The sequence below is a fragment of the Elgaria multicarinata genome, chromosome 7 (assembly GCF_023053635.1).
Source record: "Elgaria multicarinata webbii isolate HBS135686 ecotype San Diego chromosome 7, rElgMul1.1.pri, whole genome shotgun sequence".
Classification (NCBI taxonomy): Eukaryota; Metazoa; Chordata; class Lepidosauria; order Squamata; family Anguidae; genus Elgaria; species Elgaria multicarinata.
In genome coordinates this window covers 87,571,078-87,588,573 of record NC_086177.1, presented here as the reverse complement: position 1 = coordinate 87,588,573, position 17,496 = coordinate 87,571,078, and the positions used below count along the sequence as shown (strand labels likewise).

The window sequence follows — 17,496 nt, the reverse complement described above, 5'->3', positions numbered from 1 at the left end:
AACATTTGAGAAAAACTTTATTGCAATAGCTGAATAATTTATACTATCAGAATAAAAGAATATCTTTGCTCAGAACAAAAGTCCAACATATGAAGGCTTTACAATACACTGAAGTAAATTAGATGCATCTTCTGGTCTCTTCATCGGGCATCAAATACAACCACTATAACAGAGTTAAAGAAAACAGCTGAAAAGCATGAGGAAAAAATTAGAAAGTTGTAATGAAGAATTATGCATACACTCCTAACACACTTGGACAACAAACCACACAACCACTGGGGTAACTTACTAGCCATGATTTGCAATGAGAGACCTGTCCCATATCCTTCTCCTTCTCATTGCCCTGCCCCAGAGTAGACCCAGCTAAGGAGTGGGAGGGAAGGGAGAGGATTTATTGGGCTCTATACTAATCTCCTCCAGTAGGGATCCTTCTGCCGTATCTGCAGTACAATGGTTTTGGCCAATTATTGGGATTAAGTACATAGAAAGTAGAATGCGTCTGAATGCATAAGTTATCTGACAAACATCCATGTGAAAGTGACATCAGACACTCAGAATAAGGGATGAGCAGGAAACAAAAATAGCTCAGCCTTTTTGTTCTCCAGGCTTTAGCATATAACTTCCATATCTCCCCCTGTAGTTAGATCTTCAGTCTGTTACCTATTTAACAGCTGGAATAGTATTTACTTACAAGTAAATGCATCTATATCACAATCCTGTTCACGTATACTCAGAAATAAAACTCAATGAATTCCATAGTGCTTAATCCAAAGTAAGTGAGCACAGGACTGCAGATTTACAGACTGCAAGTCCCATTGATTTCAACAAGAGTTAAACATGCTTAAAATTTCTCAAGATCAGATCCAGCATACAATGCTATACATTGTATAACAACTTTATTTGAACCAATGTTAAAGCTCACCCTAAGGACCAGTTTATATATTCAATTTACAACATGAGTAATCTGTCCAATTTGTGTATTCATGGTGGTCAAAAGGGGGGCAATTAGATTTTTCTTCCAACTGGAATATATGTGTAGGAAATGTTATATATTGAGTGAACCAGAGACTCACAGCACTAGCATATAAGTATGGATGAGAGTACAGCAGCTGCTTCAGAATAAAATCACATCATGACAGAGACAATACAGTGCAATCCTATACATGTCTATTCAGAACTAAATCTTATTTGAGCTCATTGACACTTACTTCCAGATAAGTGTGCATAGGAGTACAGCCTAATGGAGTGTTAAAAGCACAGACAGAATCAGCATGGAAAAATAAAGCAAGGAAGAGGCTTATGTAGAAGGATACATCTTTTAGTTCTTTTCTTGTACATTATTCTGTAACCACATTCCCTGCATCTGATAGGATCTCTTGCTTTTATTTCATTTTCTGTGTGACATTCTGAAAGTAAGAAATATAAATACTTTGTTAGGCCAATGTTTGAAGGAAAATTGGAACACAACTGAATAAACTTATGGCAAAACAAAAAATAGTTTGGCTGACTGATTTTCTAATTCATCTAGCATTTTAATAAAATAAACTAATCTTGACCCTGTTCAGATGACATACTATGCCATGTGAGGCTGCTAACTCTTTTGCAGCAAATGGTTAGTGAACATGCTTAAACCGTAGTTATGTAGACACCATGTTTAGGAATGGTTCACATAACACGCTAAGCCATAATGTTTAGCTCAAAATGCTTAACCACAGGGTCGTTTTCATTATATTATATAAATCCAGTTATACCAGAATTATGAAAGATTCTTAGTATTTCATAAGTTGGAATTTGTCAAATTCATTGTTCACAGAATCGCATCTGAGCTTGCTATCTATTATTTATTTAGTAGATTTATAGTATACCCTGCATTTTGATTGTATTATAGATGTTGTAAACAGCTTACAACATTTATAAAATACAATAGTTACACCAAGAAACACACTCAAAAAATACATAACACAAAGCCTGCCCCACTAGAGATAGCACCCCTGCCACCTATAAGAAAAAGTAACACATTTTCTTACTGCAGCTGGGTAAATTGTTTCAAAGCAAAGTGAGGGTCTCAGCTGCCACCTTCATTCCTCATAGAATAGTAGAGTTGGAAGGGGCCTATAAGGCCATCAAGTCCAACCCCTGCTCAAGGCAGGAATCCACATTAAAGCATACCTGTCAGATGGCTGTCCAATTGCATCTTGAATGTCTCTGTTGTGGGAGAGCCCACTACCTCCCTAGGTAACTGATTCCATTGTCGTACTGCTCTAACAGTTAGGAAGTTTTTCTTGATGTTCAGCCAGAATTTGGCTTCCTGTAACTTGAGTCCATTATTCCGTGTCCTGCACTCTGGGATGATCGAGAAGAGATCCTGGCCCTCCTCTGTGTGACCTTTCAAGTACTTGAAGAGTCTTATCATGTCTCCCCTCACTCTTCTCAAGGCTAAACATGCCCAGTTCTTTCAGTCTCTCCTCATAGGGCTTTGTTTCCAGACCCCTGATCATGCTCATTGCCCTCATCTGAACCCCCTCCAGCTTGTTTGCATCCTTCTTGAAATGTGGTACCCAGAACTGGACACAATACTCAAGATGAGGCCTAACCAGTGCCGAATAGAGGGGAACCAGTACCTCGTGTGATTTGGAAGCTATACTTCTATTAATGCAGCATTTGCTTTTTTGCAGCCACATCACACTGTTGGCTCATATTCAGCTGGATTGCCTTCAGGTCAGACGTGGAGCTCAGACACATTCTTAGGAAATGAAGATAATGCACACTCAGCCACCAAGAAAAAGAAGGGAAATAAAAAGGGACTCTTGTCACTTCTATCTGCTAAGCTGGGGTAGGGGGTACTAAAGAGAGCAGGGAGAGCAGCTGGAGGGTTCAGGGAAGCCAGCAGGGAGGATTAGAATCAGCAGTGGAAAGCTGCAGGTCTAGGGCAATTAGCTGGAGCTTTGGGGAGAGATATGTGATTGTAAGTCTGAATGGAGGGTAGTACATGTGTGAGAGAAAGATCATGGGTTTAGAGAAGATTTTGCAGGTATCTTGAAAAGGAGTGAGTGTACTTTTTTGTGTGCTTGAAGTTAGAAGGAGAATGAAGAGGTATGTACGTGCATGGATGTAGATATAACTTAGGGTGTTTCCATGTATGTGAGTATGAATGGATAGAGGTGTGTATGTATGAGAGAGAGATAAGACAATGGATGGTGAACCAGGGTAAGAGAGAAAAGGAATGAGTAGGAGGGATGAGAAAAAAACTTTTGTGAAATAGGTTTCTGCTGATACTGAAAACTGTGGACTCGGACTCCACCTGTCTTGTACCCAGCCCTTTGGGCACGTTACTTGTCCATTGTAACTAGCCATGCCCTCCATGGCAGCCATTTTGTTCTAGGGCAGTTTCTCAAATTGCCAACTGTGCCCATGGGCCCAAAAAGGTTACCTACTCCCGTGCTCTTCCTTCCCAGAGATAGTGGTAGTATGTTGGCAGGGGGACAAGTAGTGCAACTGCAGCAGCCATCTGGTGTCACCATTGCCCCTCTTCCCTGTTCCTTCCCACGGGGCAGCTGATGGTAGGTGGCTTTGTTGAGGGGAAAGGAGAGGCCAGCAGAAGCAGGAGTATCATTTTCATTTGTCTTTCTTGGTTTTATTTGGACTCAAAGAATTCTGAGGTGTTCTTTTAAAAACTGACAGAACTCATTATGAATGTAAAAGAAGCTCCCAATTTAGAAACACTCTACAAGACTTACATTATACATCCCTATTACTAGTGAGGCGGGTTGAGCTTACCTCCACAGATGTATATCATAGGTTGCTGCTTTGGAGGGGGTGCATCTTCCTGTCGGTCCATATTCTGTCAGTAAAACAAAGCTGGAACATTTACACATAGTTTTGAAACCCAAATATCTTTCACTACAGTCTTATTGTTGAGTGCATTTGTTTTTTTAAAGTATGAAGAAAGAATCAACGAAAGGGGAGGGTTTATTCAGCCGCAGCGATGGCTGGGTTGGGAGTTAACATAAATAAATTGTCATTTAAACGCGAACTCGAGGATCTCGGAAGGAAGGAGCTCGCGATTCGATCTACCCCCTCCCATACTAGCCCATAACTCATCTCTCGCGGGTTAATCTATAAAGTCTCACACCGAAAGGAGAGAAAAAAATGTGGGAGCCAGCTACAAAATTTGGAGAGACGTGATACAGGCTAAACCCCTTTTAAGGGAAACGGCTTTTCCTTCCCCAGACCGAGTTAATTATGAGCAGTGGAGCCAGTCACTTACCAGTCCTCACCTCCCATGCACAGCTCTGTGGCGCAGACTGGTGACGCAATCAAAAGACGACAACAACAAAAAACCCAAACCCAACCCACCTTATCCAAGCTCCACCCAATTGCTTCCGTAAAGGGGAGTGTTTACAGTTTAGGAGAGTAAAATATTTGAGTGTCGTAAGCCCCTCGGACTTCATTAAAGCGACGGGTTGTACTTAAAACATAACATTTTCTTATCTGTCCCGACAACTCAGTAATCATCTCGGGGGAAATGGGAACACTTACTTTAGTTTCAAGTGAACAAGGGTGTCTTAAGATAGTGTAGATGCCACTTTAATAGTATTTAGTGGATTTTTCAGCAAATTCTTCAATTATTGACTTCACTATTTTCCGATATTACTTCAAAATACCTCTTGAGATTCTCCACCCCGCAAACCCCGTATACACTGCTACTGTAACAGTAACCACACTCTCAAAATAAGTTCCAGAAGGGGAGTGGTGTTAATTTGTGGCAGCAAAAAGAATAGATTCAGTTAGACTCTAATGCCACAAGGCTCTTTCTTCTAAAAATAATAATAGGTTCAGAATTTTGAAAATTAGTACAGTCTATGGCACCAAACCTACAAGATGCAGTTCTCAAACAAGATATGGTGCCAGCCAAAATATTTACCGACAGCCTCCTGAATTCCAAACAAGTCCTTTAATAATACATTCCATTTCAACCATTTTAAAATTATGTTCTCTGCCCTCAAATGGCACTCAATCTAAAACCAAACCCCCATAATTATTTAAAAACAATGTATCAATAAGAAAACTAGCAAAACAAAGGACAGAATCAGTTAAAACCCACAACCAAGTTAAAACACAGGCAATCCTAATTGAATTCAATGGAGCCTACTTCTTAGTAGATATAAGAAACAGTCATGCTGGATCAGACCAATATGGTGTAGTGGCTAAATTGTTGGACTAGGAGTCAGGAGATTTGAGTTCTAGTCCCCACTCAGCCATGGAAACCCACTGGGTGACTGGGCCAGTCACAGACTCTCAGCGCAACCTACATCACAGGGTGGTTGTTGTGAGGATAAAATGAAGAAAAGGATTATGTACAACCATCTTGGGTTCCTTGGAGGAAAAATGGTGGGATAAATGCAACTATTAAAAAAGACCAAAAAAATCTTATCTAGACCATCACGGGGTTCCCACAGTAGCCAGCCAGATGAGTGCAATGGAATGAAGCAACTGTGTCCCACTAGCATTTTGAAGCATACCGCTCCTGATACAGGAGGTAGTATATTGCCATCATGACTGATAGCCTTATCCTCCATGAATTTGTCTCATCCCCCTTCAAAGCCATTCACATTTGGGCAGCCATCACACTTTGTGATTTGATAATTTAACTACACAGTTAACAGAATTATACACAGTATTTCAAGTGTGGTTGCAATCATAGATTTGTATAAGTGGCTAAGGCCTGGAACTATTCCTCCTATCCACATTTGCCAAATATCTCCTATATGAATTCCCCAGTTTAAAGCTATACACATTTACTGATGAGCAAACAAATGTAATAGGTTAATTTGAATTGAAGCTCACCAGGGCTCAGACCTTAAATCTATATCAGGGCCCATGTCCCCTGGTTGGATGCAAGAGTGAATATGAGCATTTGCAGAGTACATTCCCTCCCAATTAATTTACAACAAATCTAGGATTATGAGACAAGATGTCAAATCACAGGGCATAGGATTGCATTCAGATTTAGTCATGGTTAGAGTAGACCCATTAAAATGAATAGAACAAGTTAGTCATCACAAGTCCTATTTATTTCAATGGGTTTGTCTAAGAACAACTAAATTTGGATCCAATACATCATTTTTAAACAAGTTAGTTCTGCATACTTCAGATCGTTTAACATAGGGTGGTGGTGTTATCTAAATAAATAAATACAAGTTAGTTGCTATTAAGGCTGTGATGATTTACCTGGGAGTAAACTCCATTGAACATAGGACTAATTTCAGAGTAGATATACGCAGTATTGGGCTAGATGAGTCTTTAAGGGCACAATCCTATGCATGTGTAGAGCGGGGGAGTAGTCCTACAATTCCCAACATTCCCCAGACTGGCTGGGGACTGCTGGGAGTTGTAGGACTTTTTCTTATAAACATGCACAAGATTGCTCACTAAACCTACCCTATAGTAGTAGGAATACTACTAGTAATACACACTTATATAGTACTTTAGAATGTTCAAAACACTTCACATATCTTAGCTTACAAGCGCTTTGTAAGATTGTTCAACATTATCCCAAGATGGGGAGAAAGGTCCTGACTGAGGCTTGCCTAGAGCAACCTAAATTCAATGCTGTTGCAGGATTTGAGCCAAGGACTTCCTGTTTTACTCTTACTCCTTGTGTTGAAAGGCTGACTTCACTCTTCTCTTCAATGCAGAGTGAAGTGGAAATTCTAATCCACTCTAGTGAAGGTGACTGTGGAACTGGGAGCGGGGGCTTATTTCTCCTACTTATTCAATAGGGCATGCAAACTTTGTTAACGCATGGTGCAAAATATAATAATGGGGGTGGGGAGAGAGAGAGAGAGAGAGAGAGAGAAGTCTAGCTGTTTTGGAAGGGAACGGAAATAAACGTGTAGTGAAGGCAGAAGGCTGGAATAGGGAAAAAAGATAGACCCAGAAAGTAAAAAATTGACAAGAGAAGCCTTCGTTCACGCTGGGTTATAACAACCACCACCCACAATGTATTTTGGCTGAAACCTCTTCGAGAGGAGGGCTCCTCAATAGCTCTTTGCCAACCAGACTAAATAACCTTCTATGCTTCGTAATACACAACTGCAGCTTCGCCTCCTCCTCCTCCCGCTTCTTTGGGCTATATTCTTTTTCTTCGCGTTGTTCTGGACTCCTCTCCTAGGAGGCAGCGTTGCAGAGAGAGAGGAGGGGGAAGCTAGAGCAGTTGGGAAAGGCGGGTAGTTCAAAACTGAGGAGGGAAACCCTCAGCAGGCGCACGCGGGCAGCCGCCGCCGCCGCTGCTAGGTCAGGCGTCGGCTACGACTCCTCACTCGGGCAACGCTCTGGGGCTGCGTAGAGCGGGGGATCCAGGTGCTGTTGCTGCTTCCCCCCCTTTTTTTATATATAGGCAGAAAGCAGCGCCTCTTCTACACAGCTCTTTCCCTCAGTTCTGGGGATGAGCTCGAATTCGTCCCCTTTTTAAAGCTCCATTTAATCATTCTTCCCGTTCTCCCCTCTGCTCCGAATTTGAGGGCAGAATACTTTCCAGCCAATCCTCCTCGTTGGCTTACGAGAGGATTTGGGGATGTGATACTGCAGTTGTACCTCCCTCAAGGTGAAGGAAGCCCTTCAAGTACTGTTTCTGTCACGGCTATTTTGGACAAGTTACTAGTGAAGGGAAGAATGAATAGAGTGTAATTAATGAATTCGGATGCTAAATGGTTTATTTGACCATACTTTGCCGCTACATTAATTTTTTAGAATATTAGTTAGTTATACGTTTAGTAGGGGGGTGTCGTTTATGTTGTTTTTCATCCCTCCTCCATTCCGATTTTAACTATAAAGAAAACGTAATGTGAAGCAACTCCTGACCTTCAAACTAATTAGGTAAGTAGGGTCGTTGCCTGGAAGCTATTTCACACAGCCAGCATCCTAAATCGATACTGAAGGAGCTCAGTTAACGTTAGCCAGAAAAAATGTCTTGAGTAGTTTAGGCTACAAACCTGTATACACTTACCTGGAGTAAACCCCGCTGAAAACAATAGGACTTCTGAGTAGACATGTATAGAGTTGCACTGTTAATGTATCTGTAGTGAAATATTGAGGGGGAAAGATATTTACATTTTTGTATTAGGGAATTCTACTTTTCTAAAACTTCTGCTTAATTTGAAAAATTAAGACAGGCTCTTGGATTTTATATACAAAGTACTTTAAAAGCCCGCTATAGGGAAAGATCTAAAATTAAGATTTTACATTTGCAGCTTTATGTTTCCAGGCACAAAGAAACATCTTAAACCTTGTCATCTTGCATTACTTTGCAGGCCATCTAAATAAATATTTTGGGAGACAATATCTTTTAAATACTCTGGTCTTGTCTCAGTCCATCATGTCTTCTAATAGCACACTAATGATACTAATAGTTGTTTGTTTGCTTGTTACTTACTTAGAGAAGGAGAAGCATATTCCTAAATTCTCTCTTCCAAGCATGTGAGAAAGATGAAACTTGTCATAGTCATATCTTGTCTGTAGGTGATAATCATTTCCTATTTGCTCTTGATAGCTGGTAATCAAAACCATGCTGCCTTTGAACACAGGCTTTCTTTTCTTTTCTTTTCTTTTTTTTAGCTATTCTGAGTAATTGCTACCATGTATTTTTAAAAGCCACCTAGGCTTACCAGGTCCAAATTCAGAGATGCCCTTACCATTTAAAATCTATCACTGAATGAAAGTAGGTATTTGTGACTTCCCACTTGTCTTCTCCCTCTGTGCAGATGATCAGCAGTCCTCACTACAACTACAAAGGGAAGAGAGAAAGGAAGAAAGACAGGAAAAGGGGCAATAGGAGAGAGATACCCCAATCACCTAGTCTCCTAATTTAGTGGTAGATATAAAAGTATAGAGGGAATCTCCAGCTTGTGATCTGACAACCATAAAGTTGTCTCTGCAAGTGGCTGTAGCAACAACTGTGACAGTTAATTCTCTAGATTAATTTATATATTGTTTGAAGTACATTCATTTGCTTGGTAGTAAGTTCAGAACAATCAGTTTCATAAGATGGCATTGAGTTCTCCTGTCTTGAGAGTGTGGATAACTTATTTAGTTACTTTCTCTATATCATGCTCTTCCAGTCACCTTTACTTAAGCTAAAAATCTACCTGCCTTTCTTCACAAGGAGGACAGTAACAATTACAGTTGTTGTCTACGTAGCCATGTTATTGTGTTGCAGCAAAAACAATCAGAAAGACTTTTGACACCTTAGAAGCTAACAAATTTATTATGGTTACAAATGTTCATGGAGTAGAATCTATTTTACCAGATACATGAAAACTTATGCTAATTTGGTAGCACAATCCTATAGTGTTTGCTCGTGAGTTCTGTTGTGTTCAACAGGGCTTACACTTTAGTGTGTTTAGGATTGCAGCCTAAAATAGGGAGATCAGAACTTCATAGACAATACTTTAAACGGGAACACTGATTTATATAATAATGATATAAAAAGGAAGTATAATTTTCCCTCTTTTGGGCTGCCAGTCAATGACTACCATACACATTTATTATTCATTGTTTTCAAAGTCCCTAATTTTCAATTCTAAATTCTGCAATCCCCAGCAAACTGCAATTATGTGTATTCTGACATAAACAAATCAACTTATCTGAGTTTTGAAGTTGTATTTTGGACAAAATTCTGATAAAGAGTTTTGCTGCATGTACCCCCAGTGGTAAGGTGGATTATTTCCCCATTACTATATTTTGCTGTGAAAAATTCTCTACTCATCCATTGTTTCATAAAATCATTAGTAACTTAATATAAGTCAAAATGGGTAACTGAAATTGGTATAATACTAGTCAAATCTAAAATTAATTTTGTAATAAACTTCATTCATGTGCTGTCCCTAGGAAGTGCATATGTTTATTTTTCAGGTATGCTAAAAACACTAATATATTAACAGTTTTCTGTGCCTTAATTTTTTAAAAAAAATATCCCATTGTGTTTATTGGGATTTATTCATAAGGAAGTGGATATATGATTGCTATCTGAGTTGTCATGTTCTAAAATATTTAGAATAATTCTAGTAAAAATAATTTCAAATAAAGCTGCTAATTAGTTTGAATACAACATTTTAAACACGCTAGGCAGTAATCTTATACACAATTGCCTGGGAGTAAGCTGCTTGAGTTCAATGGGGCTTCTGAATTTGCACTGTACATGAATCTTTTATTGATTCACACACATACACCATCAAATATTTCAGTTCAGCTTCTTTTGGATATTACAAAAGAAATCCTAAAGCTGATTATGGACATCTAAGAAACTGTGTTGCATTTTGTAATGTCAAATGCTTCTGGTCCTCAGCATTCCTAGGCGATACCTATACACTTGTGGAATACTTATTTTAACAGTCTCTTTGTGAGTTCACCAGGGTAAGTCCCATTGCAAATGTTGACCAAGATCCAAAGAATTCTGCAATTAGTTCTGTAATCCCATGGGGACTTTAATTTTAACAGTATCAAATGCTGCATGCAAACTACTTTTAAAACTGAATGGAGTTTCAAAAATAATTTGTGAACTGTCATGGTAGTCTACTGTTTAAATAAAGTAAACAAGCAAACCCTTGGGAGAGCAGATTGGATTGATTTTAAGTCACCAAGACCAATTCCAACTAATAATTTAAATAAAATTTCCAGTTCTAAAATTCACATTTACCAAACAACAAGATTACTGATGGTTATAAAAATGAAAACATATGGGTTTGCAGTTAAATTGAACATTTACAGCACCTAGGAGTGTAGTTCAAATTTTTTTGTCTACTATATTTGCACTGCAAAACGTTATCTGTTTAGAGACAAGATTGATCTCCAGTTGACTCCGTATGCATGTAAGAACACTAAACAAGATAACTAGATGAAGCCTATCCAGTCGTATGTACTTATTTGGAAGTTAGACTGTTGAACAAAGTTTCAAGTACACAAACATAGGATTGGGCTGTAAGCATCCATAACTTTTCAGTGTCAGGAATTGGTATTTACTGGGCAAAATAGCTTTTCTCTATGATGTGGAAACTACATGTTTGATTAGTAAAGTCACAAATAGTCTTTGTCAGGGATAGTTAAGGCACTGCCATGGGGTCTTGTAGTTTTTCAGCTAAGATTTAATTAGAAGTAGTCCGGAAGGTTTTGGGCCTGTTCAGCCTTTGGAATGTTAGAATCTGTGTGAGTTGATCTCTGTCAGCATTCAGCAGGGATGGGGAGTTGCTCTTCTTCCCGCAGCCACCTGCTTGTTTTGGCCTTGGCAGAGAAGCTGTCTGTGAGAACTTTTTTAGAGAAAGGGTGGGGGTTTGCAGAATGATCTCCCAGATTGAAGCATCATCTTGGTGGGCTGAGCAGTGCCCCCTCTTTAGACAGGGTCATTGATGAAAGGCCAGAAGCCCGTCAAATGATGTGGAAGAGGCCTAAGTGTCCCCTTTTAAGCTAGTCCAAAGGCGAGGTGCCTTGTCTAGGAACATCTAATCTACATTCTCAGAAGACCTCCCTGTTTGGATCCATCATCATCTGAGACTCTGGAGGCACTCTGCACATGATCCCTCCTAAGTGGAACTTTGGATTACTAAGAACTTGCCATGGAAAGTACTCTGAGACTTTTCATAGACTTGAACTTTTGTTTGCTGTGGATTGTGTGTCTTTGTTTGTCGTCAGCTTAGTGTACCAGCAGACCGGCTGTGATCATTGACTGTTGGACTTTGACTGTTGGACTTTCTTTGCTCTGTCTGGACTCATGTGGCGAGTACTTGCCCATGCAAAAACAGTGGCACGGAACTCCTTGTGTTTGAGGGTTTACCTTTCACGTGATCTTGTTTAAGCCTTATCCATGTTGCCTGATCTGAGGTTGGAGTAGCTCTCTCGGGGTGGTTTGTTAGACCTTTCAAAAATTTGCTCTTCTGATTGCCTGAGGGATCATGTCAGGAATCATCCTCGCTTGTCCAGGTTTGGAACCCGGGTATGGATTGACCCTCCCTTGTGTTCGGAACTGTGGAGATGGCAATGGGGAAACCACATTGATGGGGATCTCATCATAGTAGTAGTGATTAGCTTTTGACTGTTCTGGACTTTCTTGGAGCCTATTTTTATTTATTTATTTATTACATTTATATACCGCCCCATAGCCGAAGCTCTCTGGGCAGTTTACAAAAGCTACTGACCATCAGGTATATGGTTTCTGAAGTGTGCAACCATTAAGCTTTTGCCGTGGGATTTCCTGCAATAAAGAAGTCTCACTGATTTGGATGTCCCAGGTCAGTTTGCCAGAACATGTGCTTGCCTGAAGGACCGGGAAACATGTCAGTCTTAAGGCGCAATCCTATGCATATTTAGACAGAAAAAAGTCCTACAACTCCCAGCATGCTCCAGCCAGGCATGCTGGAAATTGTAGGACTTTTTCCTGTCTAGACATGCATAGGATAGTGCCCATAATGCACTAACTATAAAGTTCACCTATTTAGAGGGAATAAATAAAGAGTACACCATCAACCAAATGGGTTCAATGAATGATCCTGAGAAGAGAATGTAATTTCATAGATGGTGGTATCTATATTGATTTGCTAATCCCTGGGTCTAGTGGGAAGCCTATATTAATAAATATAATATACAGTGTTTTCTGTCATTTTAATGCTGAACTTCAGAAATCAAATGTTCTTCCACAAGATCTTCTTTTACATGGAAGTGCAAAATTTAATTCAAGGTATTTGATAGGTGGTAATGATTAAGTTTTAAGATATTGTTTTTAATGATAAACTGTTGTTTACTCAGTAAATTTTATCTGATCACATCCTAGGAAGTTAAATAATTGATTTCAAGGCTTTCTAATTTTGTTGGGGGTTATTTGCTCTTCCACTTTTTATCAGCTTTTGATTTACCCCTTGGAAATATAAACAAATCAGGCACTGAAACAATCTGGGAGGAGTTATTCCAGAATAACTGAGGATGTGATAATATAAAATTGGGTATAAACACATAGAGAGCCTCAGGTTGCCCTCTACTGCTATAAACTATAATTCTATTATTTGTGAATGTGTAATGTCATGGTATATTTATATACTAGTAGCAACTGCATTTTAAATAACAAGAGCTGCATCTTATTAGGAATATGGGAAGTATTTTTCATATAACTTTATAATAGGTACATAATCAAGATCGGTTAAACTGTGATGACTAGACTCTTTCTCTCTCTGATTAAAGAACTTTCTATAAATATTCTGTTGTTTACCTACGGATACCAGGTTTCTAAATTAAATATAATTATGTTCTTAATTTCTGTTTTCATTTTACAGAGCATCACCAATTCCAAATACAAGATGTCAGAAAGTCACTCAATTCTATCTAATATTTTTAAAAGAGGCAGACTGACCTCGCCTGGCAACAGTGGAAGATATTGCAGCTTTAAAGATTCTGGTTCCCTTTCCATATTTCATGACAGTGGATACAATGAATCATTAAAAGACCCAAGCTTTGATTATAGTGATGCAGAACATAAAGGAGAACAGAATGAGAGAGGCCTGCCTGAGTACTGTAAACATTCACATTCTAGTAGTTTATGCACAGTTTTGTCTCCCGCTGAACATAAAAATATTGCTATTTTATCAGAAAGAAATGAAACCAGTGTACATACAGACTATTTTGAAACACCCAGAGTTGCTAAAAAAGACTTGTCACTCCGCAGAAGACTGCTTATGTCTAAATCAGCTTCTGCTGGTTCTTTGGGATGCTCTGAAAAACAAGTATCTTCAGGGAACAGCCGGAAAAAAACATGTTTATTTCACTTTCTTAGCTTTGATGAAAGAATTTCAAAATGTGCCTTGGATTCTCCAAGAGAAAAGAGCTACAAGCCTTTGGCTACCAGTACTTTAAAAAGTGAAGACCCTATTTCTGGTTGTCAGAAATTGAGGCTTGTCTTCTCCCAGCAGAGGACTTCTACAATAGATGATTCAAAGCCTAAAGGCAGCTTCTTGTCAGACTCAGGTTGTTTATCTCCAATCCAGCCTACATCTGCTACAAACACACTTAAGAGTTTCGTTGATGATGCCCTTACTAGTTATAATGATCAAAGCACTTGCTCAGAATTAATCATAGCTCCTCATTGCACTTCATTTGAAACAAATGATGATCAATTTGTCACACCCATCAATAGCCTTGTAGAAGGATTGAACCTTAACATAGCTGAAATTAATACACCTCCAGCTAAAGAAATAAGCAACTTGAGCCTATTAACTCCTGGCAGCAGCAGCAGCAGCTATAATTCACTTGGCTTTGATAAATCAGAAGATTCCTTGTCAGATCAAGAGGGGTCTTTCCAAGAACTGCTTCAAAAACGTAATGAATCATCTAGCTTTCTAAATTCTAAAAGAAAAATAAGAAAACTACAGTGCTCAAGAAAATTATCCACACTTTCAGAACGTGGCTCACAATCGGAAAAAGAGGAAGACTATGATACTACTCCCGCTAATTTAAAATGCAAACTAAAAATAGCAGCTTGCGCTTTCAGTGAAGAGAGTGAATTGGTTTTTAACGAGGATGACAATAAATGCATGGCTCCAAAACTTGGGAATCTATCACGAACCCCAGCTTTGCAAGTAATTTCTGAGCTCTTCATGCAAAGCAGAAGTAAAATAACCGAACAAAATGTCCTGTTAAAGAATATTGATGGAACTGATATGTCTGTGCTGAAATGTATTGTTGATCACCTCATTGGCAAGAAAATGGGCATCGAAAAACTAGATATATTAATAGAATTAAGAGATCGAGACTTAAAACATGTTCTTACTATGATTTTAGATATCCTAACTGTGGAAAGCTTATGCAGGTAAGAGAGACAACTTGGAAGACCATAACCTTTTCCTGGGTTATCCCTCCCAGTGATGCTGTACAAGTGTAACCAATTGGAATCATACATACCAATAGCAAAAAAAGTGCCTATCCTTATGAAGCCAAATTGGCATGACCCGTGTTTAAAAGGAAGGTACTGAATCAGTGATACTTCAGAGTTTGCAGAAGCACCAGAAATCTTTAGGTGGGGGGAATGTAAAAGGCAGAGGGAACCCAAAATCAATCTATGAGGACTGAACATATGCAGCGGGCATAGAATGCTGGCTGATTTTGGGGTAGGAATGCAGGAAGGGGAATGGAGTTGTTGTTGGAAGCAACCTCCTTCCAACAGCAGCACTCCATACTGCAAAACAAGAGCATTCCATACTACAACATTTTGTTGCAGGTCTTGTCCACTTCTATTTTTCTGTTTGTATAACTCTTTTTTATTGACATGTTTTGTACTCTTTTATTAATTAAAGTTTAGGAATTTGACATATAATGACTATTAGGGCTACTTTGGTAAGGTTCAACACCATTGGGGCTCCATTACTTCATCTTGGTTAACGGTCCAAATGTAGTTCAGCTTCACCAGTCAGGACTTTCTGGGGATAAAGCAGTTCTGTCTCCTGAATTCTTGAATAATGTTTGAATAGTAGCTGATAATTCTTTTTTTCAGTATGTGCAAAGTAAGCAAAAACTGGCAAGAAATTGTTGTACAGGATAAGCATGCAAATCGGAGGAGGAAGTTATACATAAAACAGCTGAGATTGGAAGATAAGGTAACATACCATTGCATAAGGCATTATTGAGGGGTGTTTAGGGAGAGATGATGGTTAAACCAGAAGAAGCATGCAGGTTTATAATAGAAGCTTCCACCAGACCATGAATGTGCCCTATACTTACTAATTAAAAAGCATGATCTTTAGAATCCAACCTCTCTTAATATATTCATTAAGATTCTTGGTATTTCAACAGGATCTCTTTAAGAGTATTTTGCTGGGGAGGGGGTGAATTTACATTTCTGTCAGATGAAATTCAGATTAAACCTGATCCTTTCACAGTTTTACTTGCCCCATCCTGTGAATTCTGTATAGCTCTCCTGGAAGACAGCCTGCCCACTACTGAATTTCCCTTGCAGTATGCAGGCAAAAAGAAGTGTAGTGTGTGATCTAGGGCATGCAGAGAGTTGATGTGGGGTAATGTGAAGGCCATAGAGCCTGCTTGGCCACTGCCCTCTATGAACTTATTATGCATTGTAGAACATGCCTCAGAATCCTACACACCATGCTGGGGTTCCACGGTCGATGCTTGTACATGGAAAGGGTTCTCAGAAAGCAGGTAGTCTGAAAACCTCTGCACTATTGAAGCATAATTTTATATGAATATTCTATATGTAAATGGTTTTTATTATGGTTTATCTAACTTATAGCTTAGGATTTCTGCTAATGGGCATGATTGAAATAAAATGAGAAATTACAAAGTAAGTTTATTCTTGCAAAAAAATAATTTGTAGTGTTTGGTAATTTTAACAGGGATGGATACCAGATGCTGAAGATGCTGCAACTAGACTTACGATGACTAGATTTGCACTACGACCAGTCCAGGCTCAAGCAAAATCTGCTGCATTGCAAATGCAGTCCTCTTGCAATGCATCTTTGACACCTCTGGGATGCAGCCCTATTCGTCAATCAAGTAGAAAACAAGATGCATATATAAAGGTAGGCAACCACAACCAACTGTTAGAATAGCAACAGAAAAAGAACATAATTCTGCACTGTAAAGTATACAGAGTTACTAAGAAGCACTACAGACAGAGCAAAATATGTGTGTGGGAGAGAGAGAGACCCCGTTGCCAATGAACATTATGTTAGTGCTGGCAGATATAAGTGAGGGCTGTTGCAAAAATTGTCAGGGAAACTGATAGGTCACTAGGTTTTTACCAGTTTCTTGCTCTTGTATCTTATCAACTGTGATAAAACTATTGATTCTTCTATCTTGATATTCCTACACTAAAAATCAATTCACTCAATGGCCTGGTTTAGATGTAACCATAAGCCAGTGTTCCCAAGCAGTGTGCTAGTGCATGCTGCCCAATCACTCCTGCTTGGCTTCTCCTGCAAGTGGGAGCAGCTAAACAAACCACCTTTTGTTTATGGTTATGCATGAACTGGGAACTCCAGCTTGTTGCTCCCCAGACAAGCCAGAGTCATAAGCCATGTTGCAGGATGACCCAAGTGCATCAGCATACTGCTCCAGCACCATAAGCAGAGTTCCAGGGGAACAAACCCATTATCTTGCAACTCACTAGAATGCAGAATGTAGGGATGAGGAATCTAGCGTCCTAATAAAAATGTATGTGTGACTAAATTCTAAATGTTATCTGGTCTCCTGACATAGGTTGCCCAAACTCTCTTCAGTGATGAAGCTTTAAAACCCTGTCCAAGGTGTCAGTTTCCTGCAAAATACCAATCCTTAAAACAACGTGGACTCTGTAGCAGGGAAGACTGTGCATTTGACTTCTGTCTTTTATGTCTATGTGCCTTCCATGGGTCAAGAGAATGTAGCAGTTCATCCACCAAACGACAAAATAGAAAAGATGCTTTGCCAGGAAGTGCCAAAAGCAAGAGAAACTTAAAACGTCTCTAA

General features: G+C 39.2%; 2 protein-coding genes across 2 annotated transcripts; one reads left to right on the top strand and one right to left on the bottom strand.

Moving 5' to 3' along the window:
- On the bottom strand, positions 1–4,299 carry POLR2K (RNA polymerase II, I and III subunit K). Its single transcript, XM_063129899.1, has 4 exons — positions 4,268–4,299; positions 3,778–3,841; positions 1,314–1,406; positions 1–163 (listed from the first exon to the last, which is right to left on the bottom strand). Exons 2-4 carry the CDS (start codon positions 3,836–3,838, stop codon positions 141–143), a joined length of 177 nt encoding a protein of 58 aa, XP_062985969.1. The 5' UTR covers positions 3,839–3,841; positions 4,268–4,299; the 3' UTR covers positions 1–140.
- A 9,029-nt stretch (positions 4,300–13,328) lies between these two features.
- Positions 13,329–17,496, top strand: FBXO43 (F-box protein 43). The gene is made up of 4 exons (XM_063129898.1): positions 13,329–14,845; positions 15,527–15,629; positions 16,383–16,568; positions 17,248–17,496. The coding sequence occupies exons 1-4, from the start codon at positions 13,341–13,343 to the stop codon at positions 17,494–17,496; spliced, it is 2,043 nt and encodes a 680-aa protein (XP_062985968.1). The 5' UTR covers positions 13,329–13,340.